At 50.5% G+C, this 21,632-nt stretch overlaps 1 protein-coding gene across 1 annotated transcript in view; it reads right to left on the reverse strand.

Annotated features, from left to right (window-relative positions):
• Nucleotides 1-984: 984 nt before the first annotated feature.
• Nucleotides 985-21,632, reverse strand: part of KCNK13 (potassium two pore domain channel subfamily K member 13) — a gene marked incomplete at its 5' end in the record, with an annotated part of 73,006 nt that continues 52,358 nt past the window's right edge. The window contains one exon of the mRNA XM_006754751.1: nucleotides 985-2,819. Coding sequence (XP_006754814.1) covers nucleotides 1,942-2,819 — 878 coding nt within the window. The remainder of the gene's footprint in view (nucleotides 2,820-21,632) is intronic.

The raw sequence follows: 21,632 nt of genomic DNA on the forward strand, positions 1-21,632 counted from the left end.
CTCTCGGGCAGCAATGGCTACCTTGACGTTCTGATGGAAGCTGTTTCCCTGGCTCCTCCTGTTTACCCACTGGAATGCTTCTGCATGAAGAGGTGTTTCTCCCAGGATGAAGCCCTCTGACATCGGAGCTGCAGAGCCCCACAGTCAAAGCCCGGGGCTGCTATTAACACCCCTCTGCTGCTGGGCACGTCTGACCTTGTGAAGAGGATAGTTGGGTTTGCCAGCTGGAAGAAAAGGCAACTCGGCCTGAAGAGGGCGCCGTTGCAGGAGGGCTCCGTGCGGTGTGGAGCCTGGATGAAGAGCCCGACTTCCCCATATGGAGACCTGGGCTCTCCTCGCTGTACCCCATCCGCCCGAGAGCTCAGACAAGGGGCAGCCCCTTCGTGCCCGTTTCCTTGTGTAAAAAAACAAGGCGGTTGGATGTGATGGTCCAACTCTGATGGTTTCTGCTCAACATTTCAGTCTCATTAGACATCGGTTTTCCCCTTTATCTTCTTCTGTGGATATTTTCCCATCGCTTTTGGATAGAGTGGAAAGGGGAGTGAGGGGGAGAGAAAGGGAAACACTGATGTGAGACAAACCAATTGGTGACCTCCTGCATGCGCCCTGACTAGGGCTGGGGATGGAGCCTGCAACTGAGGTACAATGTGCCCTTGACCGGGAATTGAACCCGAGAGCATTCAGTGTGCAGGCCGATGCTCTAACCACTGAGCACTCGGCCAGGGCCCCTTTATCTTCTTTATCGCACCCGTCCTTTCCTCATCACTTCTGGAAGAACTGTGTGTGCACTGTTCTTATCGTATAAAAACAACAGCTATCTCTTTCTAACTGTGCTCTCATCCCTAAAACGTTCCCGCCTGCATACGTGAAGATGAATAGCCCTTGTTCCTAGCGCGGACATGTTAACTACTTGGGAGGTTATGCAACCAGGCTTGTTACAATCCCAGAAGGCAGAACTGAAACAGATTCCACAAGGAAAGCCACATTTTATTTTCTGGCCTAGAATGTTTCTCCAGCCATGAATCCAAGATGAGGCTCATATCTTCAAAGGTTCATTTCCTGCTTCCTTAGCCTCTGAGTGCAATAAACGCCTGTTTTGTTAGACACCTCACTCCCCCTGTCCACAATGAGCAGGCACGGACTCTTAGTTAATAAAACGAGGGTTTATTGAATCTCCAGTTCTAACAAACAGTCAGGCATGATCTTCGCCATGGGCCCCCAGGCCTGGTAAGAATGAAGTGGTCCCTGTGCCCGCTGACAGGGAGAATGTCCAAGCGTATTCTTTAGTCTCAAAGGTGAGGCTCCCCGACCTCTTCGCTGCTGAATTTCAGGTTCTTAACACACGGAGGTCCCAAAGACACTTTTGGCCAAACATTAAGATCTTAAAAAAAAAAAAAAGGAAAAGCAAAAAGCAGGGAACCAGGTATAGACTAAAACAGATGGTGGCCTTGGCCGTGGCACCGCAGAGCAACCTGCTCTGAAGGCGGCCGGAGCCCAGACCTGCCGCACGCTTCCCCTGCTCGTGCTGAGGGCTGGGGAGGGAGGAGGTGGACGAGCCATGCGGGTTTCCAGGAGGAAATCAGGACCTGGAGGGGTTTTATTTCCACAGGAAGGTCAGAGCAGCAGGAGATCAAGGCTTACCCTCGCTCCCGCTCCAGCAAATACTTAAAACCCTGGAGCAGGAGGAGCCAAGAAACAGCCCACCGCCTTGGGCTGCTCTATGGTTTGTGTTTAAAAGACTGAATTTAAATGAAAAGAATAAAGATGAGGAGGAAGGCATCGAGGCTTCAGCTTCCGGCCCTGAAAGCCTGCTGATCCTTGGAGCCCAGACAAGCTGGGCTTCAAGAAGCCGGAGGCACAGCCCAGGACGAGCCCAGCCAGGGGCAGAGCCGAGCTCGGGGACGCTCCTCTCCCGGCCGCTCTCCCCTTGTCTCCTCGGTCCTACCTGTCCCCACTGGTCTCTGCCAGCCTGTTGTTCATGATGGCAAAGGCCCCCACGCCCCCTGAGAACTCGCTGTCCCGAGGCTGTGTGCCGGTAGGGAGGCGGCAGCCGTTGGCCGACTCGGACAGCTGCTTCTGCAGCACGGCCAGTGACACCTTGTTGGCGGTCAGGAAGTCCTTCATGGAGATCATCTCCTCCGAGGGGCACCGCCCACCCGCCTCGCTCTCCATCACCCCGCCCGTTTCTGAGGGGTCGTTGCCTGGCACAATCGCGTTCCTGTGAGCCCGTGGGAGGCCGCCCCGGCACTGCCGGCAGCACCCGCTGCCCATTTTCCTCAGGATCCAGTTCACCGACTGTTTGATGAGGATGGAGATGACATTGAACAAGGAGTAGATGCAGCAGACGCCCATGAGGATGAAGGCGAAGTTGGCAAAGCGATAGAGGCCCTGGCTCTCGTACATGGCGTTCTGGCTGCTGACCAGGTCCCCGAAGCCGATGGTGCTGAACGCCACGAAGCAGAAGTAGAGGGAGTCGAAGTAGCTCCAGCCCTCGATGCAGGTGTACATGGCCGAGGCGCAGCAGGAGATGAGGAGGGAGGCCAGGCACAGGATCAGCATGACGTAGTACACGGAGGGCTTCCAGCCCGCCGGGCCGCCCACCGCACCGCAGAGGCCCTGGTTCTTGGGGTTCTCCCGGGGCAGGGCCCCCTCTCTCTGGAGCTGCTGCTGGTGGCAGGACTTCATGATGTAGGCGATGACGGTGATCAGCCGCTCCAGGAAGAGGTTGAAGAACAAGATGGTGCTAGCACACCCAATGAGGCCATAGAAGATCAGAAAGATTTTCCCTCCGACTGTCACGGGCGTCGTCATCCCAAACCCTGCAGGAGACAAAAGAGGAGAGAAGCGTGAGGGAGAGCCGTGCCGTGGATGGGGTCAGGGTCTTGGCTCTGATGTGGGCCAAGGACCCACAGAAACGGTTTCACCGAAGCACCCAGGCCTTGTCCTCTGAGGAACTCGAGGGCAAGTCCTCACTGCCTTTGAAGACTCTACGGGTTGTTCAGAGATGGAGCCGCAGAGCGAATCAGGAAAAGGCACCTTGTCCTCCAGGCCGGCGCGGCCAGTGAGATGGCTTGGCGATGGGTAGGTGGGCTGACTTCCGCCTCCCCGCCCCACTCTGCCGGACGTCCCAGTACAGTGCACAACCTGAGCTGCCAGACCCGACAGATGTTGTTCAGGGAGATAAACAAAGGTTCATACAAAGAAAGGGCTTATACAGACTCATCGAAATTCATGTGTTCCACAAACGTGTTGAGTGCCATTCGGGGAACGAGGGATCGAGCTGTGGGAAAGACAGACCTGGGCCCTGTCCTCAGGGAGCTCTCGTCCAGTGAGGCGATGACTAATACTGTGTGGTCAGCCTCGTGCTGTAGGATCCCAGGGGAGCTGTTAGAGGGGAGCCCATTTCAGAATTGGGGTTCTGGAAAGACGAAGCATGGAGACTTGAAAGCTAAAGAGAAGTTAGGTAGAAAAGGAGGGTGTGTGCGTGTTGTGTGTGTGTGTTGTGTGTGTGTGAACGAGTGATGATGAAGATGATGGTGGTGGGGATGGGGCTGTTCCAGGCAGAGACACAGCAGATACCAGCGTATGTGGAGTTGAGACATTTGCTCAACATTTTTTAAACAAAATTCTTCCTATGTACATCTCATGCTTTGGAAGTGAACACTGAGGTGTTGGTTGACAAAATATAAAATGTCTCTCTTGCTTTTGTCTTTTCCTGTTCACGATTTCCATCTTCTTGACCTTCCTACCCAGGCACACAGACAAGTTACTAAGAATCCAGCTGTAGGACACTGGATGTCACTAAGAAAAATGAGAAACAGGAAAGAGAGCAGTGATACACTTGCTGAGAATCAGAAGAGAGCTTTCTCATGTAGCATGAGATTCAAGTGGGCACGCTTTCTTTTCCGAAATCTTCCTGTCCGATCCCAAAGGTGACAATTATTTTTCTTGTGGAGAGCGGGGCAGCTCTCAGCCACAGGTAATAGTAATAATGTATTATTAATTTAAAAATAGGTTTTTATTCATTTCAGAGAGAGTAAAGGAGAGGGAGAGAGAGGAACATCAATGATGAGAGAATCATTAATCAGCTACCTCCTGCACGTCCCACACTGGGGATCGAGCCCGCAACCTGGGCATGTGCCCTGATGGGGAGTCAAACCATGACCTCCTGGTTCATGGGTCAATGCTCAATCACTGGCTGGGCAGCAGTAATTTATTGAGTTAAGTTCATCTGTTAAGTTCAGGAGCCTGCATAGGGGTCTGTGTCACACAAAGATGACCTGTCCGAGGTCCTGGACCTCAAGGAGTGCAGCTTCTAGGCCAGTGGTTCTCAACCTGTGGGTTGCGACCCCTTTGGCGGTCGAACGACCCTTTCACAGGGGTCGCCTAAGACCATCCTGCATATCAGATATTTACATTACAATTCATAATAGTAGCAACATTACAGTTATGAAGTAGCAACGAAAATAATTTTATGGTTGGGTCACAACATGAGGAACGGTATTTAAAGGGCCAGAAGGTTGAGAACCACTGTTCTATGCCAAGACAGATAAACAGCCGTCTACAGAACAAGGCCCATTGATTCAAGGGCCAGCATGAAGGTGTGATGGGTCTCCCTGGCATCAGGATCCTGAAGGCAGCTCGTCCTGGACAAGTGACTTGCGCACACACAGGCGTGCTGCTGAAGCCCATGCGTGAGCTTGACAAACCGATTTTCCCGTGAATGAGACGTCCAGTGATTTTGCCACATGTTCCAGGAATTTAAAATTTCTAGACTTGATCTTGTTTATTTGGTTTTAAAACATTCGATTTTATGAAAGGAAGGGTAATCCACAACGTTTGATCACCTATTGTATTTGATCGATCACTGCCATCGCTTCAATCAGCAAAAATAACAGAAAATGGGGGTGTTCCCAGGCGCAATGGCAGACAGCCTCCTCCTGTTTACACGTGGAGGTGTTTCCATAGCTGTTGCCCCTCTCGGGCTTAGGCGTGTGTAAGCTGACAATGCAGGCTGTTCCAGAGAAAGCCGCCCCTTTCCTGAGCTCAGAGTACTGTGCACCGAGGATGCCCTGGGTTGAGAATAATCAGCCTCAGGGTCCTCCTTGGTGGAAGGAAAGGACACAGGCATGGCCAAGGCCTGTGCTCTGCCAGGTGCCACTGACCTTTCATCCCCACGCTGAGGGGCTGGGTGTTAGTTTCCAGTCTATTGGCCTCAGTGGACGAATGAGAAAAAGCGGAATTCAGTCACTTTGCCTAAAAGCGGGAAGCCGGAATCAGGACCTAGAAGTGTCTCAGTTCCCAGGCCTGTGCTCTTTCCACCTGATTCTGCTGGGTGAGTACAAGTGACTGTCAGGGGAACACACTGGAAGCAGAGCTGAGGGAGGGAAATGGACAAGCATCTGTAGTTCCATGCTTGACACAGACACCCACGCTGCAGTGGCTGCCAAATCTGGCACCAAAATCAGGAGACTGGCTGCCATCAGAAGCTAAAACCCTACAGTCATTACTAAAACATGCATTTCAACATGTATTCATGCCTCTTCCAACAGGTGATGTAAATACGTCAGTTTAAACCCTCTTATGCTCCATGCATTTTGGTCTCCCTGTCTTTGACAGGCACAGAAATGAATGGATTGTCACAGGAGCCGCTTCTCAGTGCACAATGTCTTCCCCGTGCTTCCAGCCTGAAGCTATCTGATTTGTGTCCAACCCGAATCTGGGAGAAGATGAGCCAGTCGACTGGGGACCAAAGGTGCACAGGTGTAGTTTGGAGGCCACAGAAGCTCACCTGGCAGTCCATGGCAGTCTAGCTCCACAGAACCATTTCCGACCTGTTTTATGTGACCATGACCCCCAGGCAACTCCCTGGGGTCCTTGGGGCCAGGAATGAAGCGATCAGGGACTGCCAGGGCCCCAGTCATCCCCCAAAGAGCCCTTCATTGAGACCAAGAAGAGAGGTGTCCTAGTAGGCCTGCAGTCTCCACCCTTCTATGTAGATGTTGTCCACTCCATAGTCTTAAAAAAAAACAACTCAAGGTAAAAAGATGTAAAAGCTTTGCATTATGATATTTTTCAAACACACACAAAGGTAGAGAGAATCGTACCTAATAATAGACAAACATGTAAATTGACCATACCTTCGCTACGCTAACCAGCCAATCCGGAGAGTATGCAAATTAACCCAACAAAGATGGCAGTTAATTTGCATACGTAGGCTCCAAGCTGCGGAGCGAAGCCTGACAGCCCTGGGCCAAAGCAGCGAAGCCTGAAGGCCCCAGGGCCAGCGGAGCGAAGCCTGATGGCTCCGGGGCCGGCTCTGGCTAGAGCCCGGCCAGAGCGAAGGCCTGGGTCCCGAGTGCCAGAGGCAAACTGGTGCCAACAGCCAAGGGAAGGGAAGGCCTATTGCACGAATCTCTTTGTGCAACAGGCCTCTAGTCTATATATAAAAGCCTAAGCGACCGTTGGATCTCTCGATTGTTCGACCGGTGCTATGACGTGCACTGACCACCAGGGGGCAGATGCTCAACGAACAGGCATGGAAACATGGAACAGACTGATGAATCTCAGAGAGAAAGGGGGAGGGCGGGAAGAGATTAACCAAAGATCTTATATACATGGATTCATGCACTGGTGGAGTCCCTTGGCCTGGCCTGTGTGGATCTTGCTGAATCCATGCACCGGGCCTCCGACATCCCCTGAGGGGTCTTAGATTGCGAGAGGGCACAGGCCAGGCTGAGGGACTCCACTGGTGCACGAATCTGTGCACCAGGCCTCTAGTACTATACTAAACTCTCATTTCCCAGTTCCAGCAATTGTCAACATTTTTGCCAATCACGTTTCTTATAGCCCAGCCCACTCCCTTTATTTACCAAAGTCTTTTAAAGTAAATCCCAGAAATTCCCATTTCATCCATTAATAACAACGCACTGTAACTGGCAAGGACTTTCTGCTCCCGAAGGAGCCACTCTGCCATTATCACACCCTACTGCCAGGAGCCAGTCCCCTGGACCTGCTGGGGTTGGACCCCAGCACCCTACAAAATGGACACTAATTCCTTAACACCAAATAATACCCATCCATATTCAAGTTTCTCAAAATGACTTTTTTACAGATCATCTGCAGAAGTCAGGATCCTAGCAAGGTCCACACATTTTATCTGTTAAGTCTCTTTTGTTAACAGTCTCCCCTCTCATATTAAATACATACATATATATTTTTTCCTAACGTTAAGAATATTTTATTTCAGAGAGGAAGGGTGACCCAGATGAACTCTAAGGACCTTCAGATTCCAATATTCTGTGCTTGGTGTGTGCAGAGCGCAGATCTGAGCTCATTCTATACATCTGATCACCCCAGGATTCTGAAGGGAGCTCACCTTGGGTACCCATGGCTCTCCTACAGGCCAGGCAGGTAAATCTATAGTGCACCCCAAGAAAAGTTCTATCTGTCCCATTTCTCAACTACAGTGACATCACAGACTGGATGCATTTCACAAGGCACCATGCGGGCTGAGGGGAGATGGTCTCACTGCAAACCTGAGCTGTTAGGAGTCCTCTCTAACGTTAAGGATATTTTTGGATTTTGCTATTTCAGGGTTCTAACTCCTCTCTCATTTTGTTCACAGTGAAGCATCTTTGACAAAATACCATAAAATCATATGTAGTAAAGATTTAACTATTTTCCTCTTAACTGCTGAATTCGGGGTCATTTCTAGACTCCTTAGCAATCCTATATAATAAAAGGGTAATGTGCAAATTGACCGAACGGTGGAATGACTGGTTCCTATGATGTGCACTGACCACCAGGGGGCAGATGCTTAATGACATCCCCTGAGGGCTCCCAGATGGTGAAAGAGCGCAGGCCAGGCTGAGGGACAACACCCCCCCACCCCTCGCAACACACACACACACACACACACACACACTCTGCACGAAAGTCGTGCACTGGCCTCTAGTGGATTAGAAGCAAAAAATAAATAAATAAATTACTGCATATCGTAACAATACAAGTTGAAAACTTGGGTGTGATGGAGAACTCTTTAAATCGTGTGCATTAGTACAAGTCACCGTCATTTTTATCCTACTCAGAAAGCAACAAAAATTAGCCTCCAGGGAGTCAGAATACGTCAGCTTCTGAAGAGGAAATTTTACAAACTGCATTTCCCGGAGAAATACAGAGTTGCGGGGGCATTTAGCTCTGCGCTTCATGCTTTCTCAAGCATCAGCTAGGATGATGGCTGAAATAAATGCTGTCATTATTTCTGACTGCTCGCATTTAAACAGGAGGGAGAATCATTTACTTACCTCGAGTAGGTGTTCCAATTCCAGAGCTACTTAACTTCTAAACTGAGAAGCGACGCCTTAAAAGCGAGTGCCTATAATTATGTTCTCTCTTGCGCTAAATTGCCCTCCCCCAGACTACAAAGGAATGGCTCAGTTAAGTAGAATGTTACCACCACGCAGGGCTCGTAGCAGCCTGAGTGAGTAGTTCTGGCTGCGAGACACTGAGGAATTATGAAAATGCCACCTGCACCCTGATGGCTCTCTGCCCACCTTCTGCACCCCCTCCCACCCCCACAGCAGCCTCTTAGCTCTGGTGGGATCCCAGTGCCCCCAGAAATCCAGTTTGAAAGCCAAAGACCTGGAGAATATTGGTGGCTCTCTGGTCTTTGGTGGCTTTACTCAGATGTGTGGTGCTGTAGCAAGAGTGAAGCACGGGCCCAGCTGGTGTAGCTCAGCGGTTGAGCGTTGAACTATGAACCAGGAGGTCACGGTTTGATTCCCGGTCAGAGCACATGCCAGGCTGTGGGCTCGATCCCCAGTGTGGGGCGTGCAGGAGGCAGCAGTTCAATGATTCTCATCATTGATGTTCCTCTCTCTCCCCTTCTCCCTTTCTCTCTGAAATCCATAAAGAACATATTAAAAAAGAAAAAAAGGAATGAAGCATGGCTGGGGCAAGTTAAGTGACAGATCATCATGATCTGTGTCCTTCCCCAGACTGGATCTCTTCTCTACCAACTCATGACATTTCCTGTGTATTATGTCCCTCCAAAACGCATTTGCTGGAAGCCGACGCCTCAACGCGATGTATGTGGAGGTGGGCCTCTGGGAGGTAAGTAGGGTTCACTGAGGTCATGATGGTGGAGCCCTCGTGATGCGATTAGTGACCTTGGAGTCAGCAGGGTGGTCTTTCTGCCTCTCTCTGCCACGTGCAGATACGACAAGAAGTCGGCAGGCGGCACCCAGAAGAGGGCTCGCACCTAGAAGCCAACTGTGCGGGCCTCTGACCTCAGACTTGCAGCTCCTGAACTCTGAGAAATACACTTCCACTGGTCATCAGTCAGCCAGCCTGTGGTACTGGCTTTTGCGGCCTGAGCTAAGACAGTATGTTACTATGGCATCACGACAAACCCTACATTACCTAGAGTTCCCTAGAAATAGTCGGTACACATTCTCCTGTTTGCTATGGAAGTCAGCTCTAGGAAACCAAAGCTTCCTGTGGAAAATCCGGTTTCCCTTTCCCTTCCTCCCTTCTTCTCCTCTAGTCCCCGCCTCCTCCCCTCTCTTCCTTCCATTTCTTTAAAAGACTCTTTAGAGACCCACCACTCAAACTCTGTTTTTATTCATTTAATTTTTAAATATATATATATTTTATTTCAGAGAAAGAGAGAGGGGGAGAGAGAGAGAGACATCAATGATGAAAGAGAATCATTTATCAACTGCTGCACGCCCCACACAGGGGATCGAGCCCACAACCTGGGCATGTACCTCGACCAGGAATGGAACCGGGACCTCCGGGTTCATAGGTCGACCCTCAATCCCTGAGCCATGCGGCTGGGCAAACCTTGTTCTTTTTAGAGGCTCCTCCTGGCTGAATCTGAATGAATCACTGCTCTGCAATAAACTGTTCTTTGAGGGGGCTCTATCGGGCCCTCTGCTTAAAGACATTTAATTCTGGCACTGTTAGTTTCCAGAAAGCAGTCATAAATTTCTTTTGCCCAAAGCCAGGAGAGAAGAACCCATTTCGGGAAGCTCTGCGACACTTAGGGCACAGAGGGAATCAGTGTCATAATTTAACTGCCAGAGGGAACGTTTGAAGATACGGTAACAATGGCATTTCAGCCGTCACGGGGAAGGAGCGGGCTGACTCACGAGGCTTCATTTTCCCACTGAAGGAACAAGAACACCTCCCTGAACTCTGGCTGCTAACCCAAATGCGAGGGGCTTTAGTCAATTATTAAAAAAAAAAAAATGAAATGTGAAATCAGTACAAGTCTTAGGCACCCAGTGCAAACCAGGGTCAGGTCCACCCTGCAGCAGGTGCGCCTCCTGTCCATCACACTGGTGATGCTGCGGGGTCAGATTGCATGGCCAGAACACGAGGTTGGAAAAGGGCAAAGTCATTGTCATCCACGGGGAATGGAAGAGGATGAGCAGCTGCACATTCAGACAAAAGGCCTTGGAGAGCATGGTCTAAACCCTGGGTGCTATCTCAGAGCCTCTCCCATCTCGGTGTACGCCCCCCTCCCCCCCCGGAGGCTGTCAGGAGTGGGCACTAAGGATTGTCTCTGGATGACATCATTTCTGGTTTTACTGGCAAAACAGGCTCTCCAATAAAAGCTGACCTGATTTTCCCTTCCCACCCCCCTCAAAAACAGCCTTTACCTCTGCCTTTCTCTTCTCTCCAACGTGCATCTGACGTGTTCCTTCTCCCTGGCAGGTCACCTGTGTCCTGCATCTCTGCTTACTCCTTCATTCGACAAACATTGGTGGAGTATGTGCTGTGTGCCAGGCTCAGGCAATCGTTATCAGCAAAGAAGGCGTTACCTCTCCGCTGCCTTCAGCTGTATTTCTTCTAGAATTTTTACTTTCTTTCTCCACCACCGCTTGTTTCATTGCCTACATTTTTTACGTTGTTTCTTGGCCTTTTGTATTTCTTCCTTTGTGAATTCCTATTCATGCCTAGTCCATTTTCCTGATAAAATATTGTTTTTCTTACCGATTTCTGAGAGCTCTTCATTTATATGTATTTTTAATTAACTTGACTTTTACATATGTGAAATATTTTCCCCAATTTATCTGTCTTTTATTTTTACATAAATGTTTTGTTGCTAGGCCCAGGTTTATTTTTGATGTAGGCAAATCCATCGATTTCTCCTTTAGGGGCATTTGGCTTTGGGATTCATGAAGAGAAAACTCCTTCCTCACCTCAGAAATATACTAATATTCACTTATGGCTCTAATTTTTAAAATAATTTATGATTATATTCCTCTTTAACGGCAACCTTGACGTATCAGGACGATGGTCTAACCCACTGAGCTACCCGGTCAGCCCCCGCCCCCCTGCTGCTTCTAGATTGCTATCATTTACTCACTCCCCAGGAAATGTCAGAGCATGGCCACACGTGGCCTGAGAAATGATCACAAAAAATGCGCTGCCCTAGGAAGAGCACGAACCTTTGCTAATTTACTTCTCAGCACAGAACCAGAAACCTATAGAAGTCACTGGCAAATTTATCTCCAGTTCCCAGCCCATATCCTTAACCCTCAAACTCTACGGGACGTAATTAATCTTTCAGAGAATTCAGAGGGACCTTACGGGGCATCCAGTGGGATTGTCACAGGAGAAACATTACGTGAAATGGGTTTCAATTTATTTTGGTGCTTGTCCAGTTGTAGCACCAGATTTATCTCCTGGAGAGAGGGGTTTGGCGTGATTAAATTGAATTCAGAGAGGCAGGGAGAGGGAGAGAGAGATAGAAACATCAATGATGAGAGAGAATCATTGATCGGCTGCTTCCTGCATGCCCCCCACCGGGGATGGAGCCTGCAACTTGGGCATGTGCCCTGACCAGGAATCGAACCTGGGACCTCCTGGTCCATAGGTCGATGCTCAACCACTGAGCCATGCAGGCCAGGCTTAATATTATTTTAAAAAACTGTAAGTAAAAGGTCAAATGCATTGTTTTGAACTTCAAGTTCTTTTATAAATAAAATAAAAGTAACTGTAAGTAAAATCTGATAGTTTACTTTCTGCCGTGGGTGCTGGCAAGCAGGGAAATGACCCCAAATGACCCAGGTCGGAGCGGAGATACGGCCATGGGCTGAATAACCAGGCCCGAAATCTCCCACTCCGCCCGGATGACAGCAGCTCCTCAAAGGCAGAAGCCGTCAGTCGTCACAGAAACAGTCGGACGGCTTGCCAGGCTGGCAGCGAAGTCAGCCTCTAATGATAAGACGTTACAGGCTTTTTAAATGCACAGTTGTGTGTGTAAGCAGCTCGTTACCGTTGTGTCAGACCACTGAGCGGAAAAATAAATCCTGACATTTGCAGTTCTCATGTGGTAAGCACGCAGCTCACAGTCAATTAGAGTGTTCCCGTTTTCACAGCTCATCTCTTCCCTCCATGCTCAGGAATAACTTCACCATTACGAGCTGTCTTTCATTTGTTCCCAATGCATCATTTTTAACTTAAAAAACAATTTTTTAAAATTGAATTCAGAGAGGAAGGGAGAGGGAAAGATAGAAACATCAATGATGAGAAAGAATCACTGATTGGCTGCCTCTTGCACGCCCCGTACTGGGGACCGAGCCTGCAACCTGGTCATGTGCCCTGACCTGCAATCGAACCGTGACCTCCTGGTTCATAGGTCGATGCTCAACCACTGAGGCACGCTGGCCGAGCCCCAGTGTATTGTTTGTTTTTTTAAAAAAATATATATTTTATTGATTTTTTACAGAGAGGAAGGGAGAGGGATAGAGAGTTAGAAACATCGATCAGCTGCCTCCTGCACACCCCCTACTGGGGATGTACCTGCAACCAAGGTACATGCCCTTGACTGGAATCGAACCTGGGACCCTTCAGTCCGCAGGCCGACGCTCTATCCATGGAGCCACGCCGGCCGGGCCCAATGTATTGTTTTTTAAACAAGAACCGGAGCGCTGGCCGCGGTGCGGAAGAGCAGGGGAAAGAGGCCTCGGCTATTGAGTGTGGACCTCGTTACCGGCAGGAAAACGCACGTGGAATGAAGTGGCCGGTGACCCCCCTGCAGCACAGAGGAAGGAAACCAAAGGCCAGCAGGAAGTTCACCGCGTTTTCTGTGTGTTTACTTTGGCTCTTTTTAAATGAGCGAACACACGGAAAGAAGAAACGTGAATCAGAAGAACCCACTGAACTGCTCCATGACCTCTAACGCGCGGCTATAAATCACTTTCGCCGCCAGTTTCACAATCCTGTGACCGGGCTGTGTTCTTCTTTTCATTTCTCTTTTCATTGTCTGTCTTAGCCAGAGAAGTACACACAAACCTACTAATGAAAGTAGCCTGTGACGTTCAAACCAGCCGGTGGTGGCCTTTCAGCATCCCAAGTGGTGTCTAAGAGCCGACGGGCCCCGCAGGCACCCTGCGCCCAGCCTGGGATGAGGGGAGCAGAGACGGGAGTGCCTTCCCTGTCTCCATCCACCCTGGAGCCTTCCTCCGACATCGGTTCCGCGTGGACACGGAGGAAGGAGTGGGGAAGAGTCCTGCCCTCAAACAGCTCAGGCCCTAGTTGGACAGACAGCCAAGTAAGGACCCATTCTATCACACGATGCTGTGTGCTGGGTTTATTCTAATCACAACCATTCGCACTGTTTTATTTTCAGTGGAACCTCAGACAGTTCAAGTTTTAGCAAGATTGAAAACAAACCTATAATCAATAAGTTTGTGTCCCTGCTCTAAGGGAGAGAGAGACCTATGTATGGAATGCTTTCCACAGGGCCCTTGTTAAAGGGGACTCCCTTCTGGGTTCAGGATCTGCTTGGTAAGAATCTCCAGATACCCTGTGCCCCCAAACCCCCACCTCAGTCTCTGTCACCTGCTCCCAGCTGCCTGTTCCCACTGAGAAGGGGCCTGTTGCAGGGGACCCAGAAGAGGAGGCAAGCAGGAGGCCTGCAAACAGATCAGGGACCATCTAGAGCAGGAGTTCCCAAGCTTTTTTTGGCCACGCCCCACCTAAGCAGCTCTAAAATCCTGATGCCCGCCCCCATGACATATAATTCTTATTATTCAGAAAGTGAACTCCTATTTACGTGGAGGAAGCCTAAAAGGCCATTGACTTGGTCTAGACAAGCTTCCAAAGAACATGGCATCCATGAAAGAGAAAAATAAAAGAACGAAAGGACAGCTGAAGTACTGAGGAAGAAATCACTAAGAAATTGTTTAAAAAATAATATGAAGTGATATGAAAAAAATAGCAAATACAATTTGAGAACATATAATAGAGAACTGAAATGCATAAATATGGCACAACATATTTACATGCTGAATACGAGGTGCCTAGAACCATAAGAAATGCAAAAAATTCACTGTTCATAACTCATTCTCGAATTGCCCCCTTAAAAATCAAATTGCCCCCCTGTGGGGCGTGTGCCCCACGTTGGGAACCACTGGTCTCGAGCACCTGCTCGAGGAGGTGAGGAAAAGGGCCGGCCAGAGATACCGGCTCGTCCCCAACGCACCTGCTCTCACCCACAGTCTGGTCACTTTTCATGACTCTCAGACCAACCTCCCTCTTGGGTAACAGGCTTCTATTTCCAGGCGCCACCTGGCTTGTCTGTTCACCCAGTTGTGGCCCTGGCCTTGGCTTACTCAGCCAGTTGTGTGTGACCTGCAGGGGGCCTGCGCCCCGAGGCCCGCCCTGCCCTTCCAGCACCTGTGGCGTGGTTCCCTGCATGCGGAAGAGTTTCAACAGCTGGATGTACGTGTGTGTGTGTTTTTTTTTAATCCTCAACTGCGGATGTTTTTCTTTTCTTTTTTTAAAATTTTATTGTTTTATTTTTATTATTTAATCCTCACCCAAGGGTATTTTCCCATTGATTCTTAGAGAGAGTGGAAGAAAGAGGGAAGGACAGAGAGAAACATCGATGTGAGAGAAACACATTGACTGGTTGCCTCCTTCATGCACCCTGACCAGGGCCTGGGCCAGGGAGGAGCCTGCAACTGAGGTATGTGCCTTTGACTGGAATTGAACTCAGGACCCTTTGGTCCACAGGCTGACGCTCTATCCACTGAGCCGTACCTGCTAGGGCTGGATGCATGTTCTTACCCCTCCTCGGGAAGAACGTGGCTCATCTGCAGCCCCTCCTATCTCAGCGATGTGGACCTTTCTGCTCAGCCATGGCAGGCAGGTTGGGAACCTTCTCTCACCCTCCATGGAGAACGCCACGCTCCCCAACTCAATTAGAGCTAAACACTCAAACTGGGAAAAAAGCTTCCTTCTCTTGAGGAGGCCATCAGCATGACGCAGAACTGAGGTGCAAGCAAGGGCCCCCGCACGTTCCTGAATGAGCCAGGCATTTCTCATGCCCACCTGTGAGGCAGGGGCCGCACCCTGCCGATGGCTTACAGGCTGGCTGCCTCGGATGCCCGTCTGCGCAACGCATCCCCTGGGGGAGGACAGAGGTGGGGAAGGTGTCCTCAGACCTGACCCCGGACAGTCGGTGGTCATCAGATGAAAAACAATGGAACCGCAACGGCTCTGTGTTTGGAAAACCTGAGCAATCACGTGCCCGGCACCTTTATCAGCCTGGAAACAGCCCGGGTGTCAGTGAACCTCAGCACCGCCCTTCCCTCGGGTCTCAGCGAGGAATGCTGAGCCCACACCGCGATGCGTGGCCGGCGAGACGCAGCCGGCGGCACACTTCCCGTCCTTCCTCTGCCAAGAAGTCATCAAGCGCACGGAGGCTTTTCTCTCATGAAACCACTTCGGCTTTATCTCTGTTTTCTTTGTGAATGAGTCCCAGGTGGAGGGCCAGGCAGAGAGGTGTGTTGTTATTGGAAGACCTGGGGCAGAGCCTGGAGGGGAGAGGCCCCCAGAACGAGCCAGCGGGCCCCACCACTCTATGGATTAACCACGGGCACGGGGATGCACTCACTGGTGACTTTAACAGGGAGCGGGCGCTTGGTCATAAGCCTTGCAGCCAGAGGCAGACTCTCAAGTCAGTCCCGCGCATGGTTAACAGGCTAGCGTGAGCCCCACAATTCCCAAGGCAAGGCAGCCCGTCATCTGGAAAAGCATTTCTGTCCAGCAGTTGCTACATCCTTTGTTTTGTTTTGTTAATCCTCACCTGAGAATATTTTTTCCATTGGTTTTTAGAGAGTAGAAGGGAGGGGGGAGAGTGGGAGGGACAGAGAGAGAAAGAGAGAGAGGGAGAGAGAGTGAGAAACATTGATGTGAGAGAGACACATTGACAGGTTGCCTCCAACATGTGCTACATGTCCCTCGACCAGGGCCAAGGATTGAATCTGTAACTCAGGTTCGAGCCCCTAACTGGGAATTGAACCCACGACCCTTTGGTGCTGGGCTGGTGCTCTAACCACTGAACACACCAGCCAGAATGCCTTCTTTGGTTTGTTTTTAATAACTATATACATATGAAAGCCTAAGCGATCATCTGACCAGTAGCTATGATGCACACTGACCATCAGAGGGTGGACGCTCAATGCAGGAGTGGAAATCACAGGCATGGAAGCATGGAACAGACTGATGAATCTCAGAGGGAAGGGCAGGGGGGAGGGCTGGAAGAGATTAACCAAAGATTTTATACGCATACTAGAGGCCCAGTGCACGAATTCATGCACTGGTGGGGTCCCTCGGTCTGGCCTGCACCCTCTTGCAATCTGGGACCCCTTGGAGGATGTCGGAGCGCCGGTTTCGACCCAATCCCTGCATGCCAGGCTGAGGGACTCCACTGGTGCATGAATCCAAGCACCGGGCCTCTAGTTTGTTTATAATAGCATTTAATATGTGTTATTCCTAATAATACATATCATCGTAAAAAATTCAAAACACATAGACAAGCAGAGAAGAGCAATTAAAAAGCACTCATGACCGTGCCATCCAGAACAGGGAGCTAGCGCAGACCGGGATCCCTCCACGGGCGAAGTGGGGACAACAACAGAAAGAGAACGAGAGGGTGACATGAGTTTACAGTGTAGAGAACCCGGCACGACTTCAGAGCTGGCTCCCGTGAGCTGCCACTACTGGTAACTTCTTGATGCCTGTCCTTCTAGTCTTTGCATGTGTGCTTTTACTACCTTTGGACCTTTCTGATAGAGAAATTCAATTTTTCTTAAAATCCCTACCTGTGTCCAATTTCAGTCATGTTCTGACTAAGGCTTCCAAGGCCGTGCTCTGTGGACTGTAACTGGGAGAAAGAACGAAAATGAGGCAGTGTCACCTCTGTGTGCGAGGGACTCTTTTACGCCTACCACACAGACGTGAAGCTGCGGATATTTTTCCACAGGCAATGATGTTTTCCCCAAATTGTACACATCCTTATCTAGTCTCCTATCCTAACTGCACGGGCTTTGCCAGAGAGCTGTCTGGGATGAGCTCCAATTTGCAATCACAGAAAGCAGTGCTCTGTGACCCCGCGGCGATTAGCCTGGCCACTGTGGCCTCGTCCACGTGAAGAGCTCATCACTCAAATGCCCCAACCCAACTGTGTCCATAAAAGTGCCCCCCATGGGCCATTTCTTTCTTTTTTTTCTTTAATATGTTTTTATTGATTTCAGAGAGAGGAAGGGAGACAAAGAGATAGAAACATCAATGATGAGAGAGAATCATTGATCGGCTGCCTCCTGTACGTCCCCCACTGGGGACCCGGCCTGCAACCTGGGCATGTGCCCTGACCAGGAATTGAACTGTGACCTCTTTGTTCATGGGTCGACGCTCAACCACTGAGCCATACTAGCCGGGATGGGACATTTCCTCGTGGAAGGATGCTCTGTGGCTCGTGATCTCAGCCACGGCCTCAGGACCTGACACCCAGGGCCGGTGGCAGCCACAAGGTTGGGCCTGGGTTATGGGATGGAAAGGACCACGGCTCTCCTCTCTAGAAGCATTTTACTGAGAGGCAAACAGGCAGCCCGCCTCCCAGGACACTATGAAAAGCACTGGAGATGAGGTCTTTTCAGGGCAGCCAGGGCCTAGGAGAGGGAGCGTGCAGGCTGCCTGGAAACGCAGGAAACCCTGGGCAGAGTTGAGTGGGGGGTTGGGAGGGGCTTAAAGGAGTGGTTTGAATTTGTCAGGTTGACAAGAGGCATTGAGTGAGGACCTACACTCATGTGCCAGGTTCAAACCCCGGCCCTGCTACTCGCTGGCTCTGTGATCGTGGGCACGTTCCCTAACTTCTCTGTGCCGGTTTTGTTTTCGTTGTTGATACGACTTAAAAAATCAGCTTGACTGAGATATAATTCACATACCCTATGACTCATTCATTCAAAACACAATTCACTCAAAGTGCAACGTAGCCGCAGAATTGTGCAACCACGTCCACGTCCACTTTAGAACATTTTCACTGTCCCATAGAGAAACCTCACACCCACCAGCGGTCGGTCAGTCATTCCCCATTTGCCCCCAGCCCCCCAGCTCCCGGCAACGCCTCACGTATGTCCCGCCTCCATCGATCTGCCTATTCCGGGCATTTCATTCGGACGAAGTCCTACAGTTGCCTCATCCTCTGGGACTGGCTCCTGTCACTCAGCTCATTGTGTTTGAGGTCTGTGGCGATCCTGTCACGTATAAAACGAGAGTAATAACGGGACCCACCCCGGCTGTACTTTTTGGTTAGATGAGACGAAACCTGCCAAGTGTCTGTCACCGACTGGGTAAGTGCTCAGTCGTGTGCGTCCCGCTCACGCGGATGTTTCTGTGCAGAGCTGAGGAGAGGAACAGGTTAAATGCCAGCCTGTGGGTAATGGTCCTGTCATCCCTACCTTCAGGTGACAGAGTGACAGACCACGGCTCACGCACACAGCTGTGAGGTGCGGCGGAGAAAGGCAGGACCCAACTACACAGGTGAGTGAACGCATCCGAGGGGAGGCAGGTCATGGGGACGAGCACGAAGGGAGGATATGACAACAGCAGCCATCAGGGCGCCTGGAGAATTAGACGGGAAAGGGCTGTGCAAACAGGGAACTAACATAAAAATGGCGATAGTGTCTGTTTTTTAAAAAAGGTGTATTTTTATTGATTTCAGAGAGGAAGGGAAGGGGGAGAGAGAGATAGAAACATTGATGATGACAGAGACTCCTTGATTGGCTGCCTCCTGCATGCCCCACACTGGGAATCGAGCCCACATCCCGAGCATGTGCCCTGACCGGGAATCGAACCATGATCTCCTGGTTCATAGGTTGATGCTCAATCACTGAGCCGCACGGGCCGGGCAATAGTCTCTATTCTTATAAAACCTGTTCAGAAGGAAAAGAGGCGATGGAACCCTTACTGAGTGTCCTACCACGTGCCAGGGGCCCGCACGGGTTACCTCGAGTCACCCTCCAAAGCCTGTGAGGTCGACAGGAGTGAGTCCAATTCAGCAGGGAGGCTGGACTCAGGAGAGGCCAGGAAGCCTGGGCCGGTTCTCACACCCAGGCTTCCCCAGGGGAGCCGATGCTCTTTCCACCTTCTCTGCTTCGCCACCTCGTGAGCGAGGGACGGGAACAGTGCCCTGCACCAACCACCTCCTGCCCCCTTATTTGTTTCCAACGCCCGTCTGTCTCTGTCCAGTCTGGCCTGTGGCATATCAGCCTGTGATCATCTGATCTGTCACAACATCGTACAATTTCAACCACATCCCTCCTGGGTCTTTGTCTTCTCAAAATGAGGGGACTTTTGATTCAACAACATGATAATCTCAGGGGAAAACGGACAAACATGGCGGTGCCGATGGTACCAGCCAGCGCGTGAGGACCATCCCGGTTTCGATTGGCTATTTGAGATGAACCTGAATGACTAACCCACCAGCTCTCCTCACGCTGGTCAAAGGCGTTCTGTTACAGGTATAAGAACTGTGCACTGTTGACCTTCCTTGGCAAACCTGTTCAGGTCCATTCTTTCGCTTGTTACGCCCACGGAAACATCCCCAAACGTCTAAAGATCTCTGTCTCCTTTTCAGAAAGTGTAAAACACGCTTGTCTCCGCATATAAATTCTTTCCCCTCCCACAGTTTCCGTCACGTTGAATGCAGAGACAGGGCATAAAGAATACCAAGGATTGCTGAAAACCTGGCTCAGTGGAATTTTTCTGTGTTGCCAGGAGAAAACAGTGACAACTATGTGGGAAAACACCTGGGCATTCCCTCCACTGTGGGGCCGGGCACACCCCGCAGCCCAGCCACCCCCGCCTAAGTGCTCACCCGAGGCCAGTGGCTCCCAAAGCACGGTCCCAGGCCATAGGGTCGCCTGGAATCATTAGAGATTTAAGGTCTCTATCCCCACCCTGGACCCACTGAATCAGAAGGCCTGGGAATGGGGCCCGGCCATCTGCTTAACAAAGCCCTCCAGGGGTTCTGCCAGGCGCTCACGTTTGAGAACCACTGCCCTGTGAACGCTCCTACGGATACACTTGGTGACCTCGACCAGGAATGTCCACTGGGCCACTGGTCCTCATGAAGGAAACCTGGGGAAAACTCAAATGCCCAGATCAGGAGAAGGGCTAGGCGAGCTGTGGGTCAGCTGTACGACAGCATCCTGTAGAGAACCACAAATAAACGGGCTGCAGTCATATGTTCCACATACTGGAGATGGACGCTTAGAAACAGGCCTGAGCTAAGGAGAAGGCTGAAGCCCTAAGGGTGCGTCTTGTGTAGCTCTCAAAGCCGAAACGAAGCAATGCATCGCTTAAGGTTTTATACTTAAGTGATGAAAGTATAAATTTTGGAAAACCAGGAGTGAAGACCCCACAGTTCAGAGAGTCGTCACATCTTGGGGAGGGGAGGTGGGTACATGGAGGTGTTGCCAAGTCTCCCATCTTCGGGCAGGTGGCGGGTTCCTGGGCCTCTGCCTTAGGAAGAGGATCTGTACGTTATGTTTACGCTACACATGTTCTTCTGACGTAGCAGATAAGTACAACAAGAGGGGGAGCGGATGAATTCTGCCAAGTCCCACACTATCCCTGTCTGCTGAGGAGAACGATTCTCAGGAAACGTGTTCTGTCCGAGAAAGAATGAGGACATTCTCCAGATGAGCAGTTGGAAAGGAAACTAAAAGCCACAGAGAATTCCTCCTTCTTCCCATCGCCGACCTCTGTCTCCAGGAGTGATGTGCTGTGTGGTGGCACTTGTCCAGCGCCCCACCTTGTCTGGGTTATCCTATATAATAAAAGGCTAATATGCAAATTGTCCCCTCAACCGGGAGTTCTCAACTAGGGGGCGGGGCCGGCCAACTGCCCTCGGCCCCTCCCCCAGGCGGCCCCGCCCCTGACTGCCCCCCCTCTACCTGTGCACGAATTCGTGCACCAGGCCTCTAGTTTGTTTATAACGCCTTGAGAGACCACGAGGTGCTGGGCAGAGAGACGTCAGGGGCAAAGAATGAGCTGAAAGGCAGTGAGGACAGGAATCAGGAGGAGCCCACGCCTGGATCCTAAGGCCCAAGAAATGCCCCAAACTACTCACCTACAGGTGCCCTTACTGCTTAAAAATTTTTTCTTTTTTTATCTCCCTGGATCCTCCCTGGCACCGGAAATAAACTGTAGCGCGGATATTTGTCAATCTGTCACTGAATGAAGGTGTAACTTTCATTTGAAGACAGAGAACTTAACTGCCTCATCAAGTACTTGAATACTTGCACTGAGCCTGTAAAGATGAGAAA

This window comes from Myotis davidii, unplaced genomic scaffold, assembly GCF_000327345.1.
Source record: "Myotis davidii unplaced genomic scaffold, ASM32734v1 scaffold732, whole genome shotgun sequence".
NCBI classification, from domain to species: Eukaryota; Metazoa; Chordata; class Mammalia; order Chiroptera; family Vespertilionidae; genus Myotis; species Myotis davidii.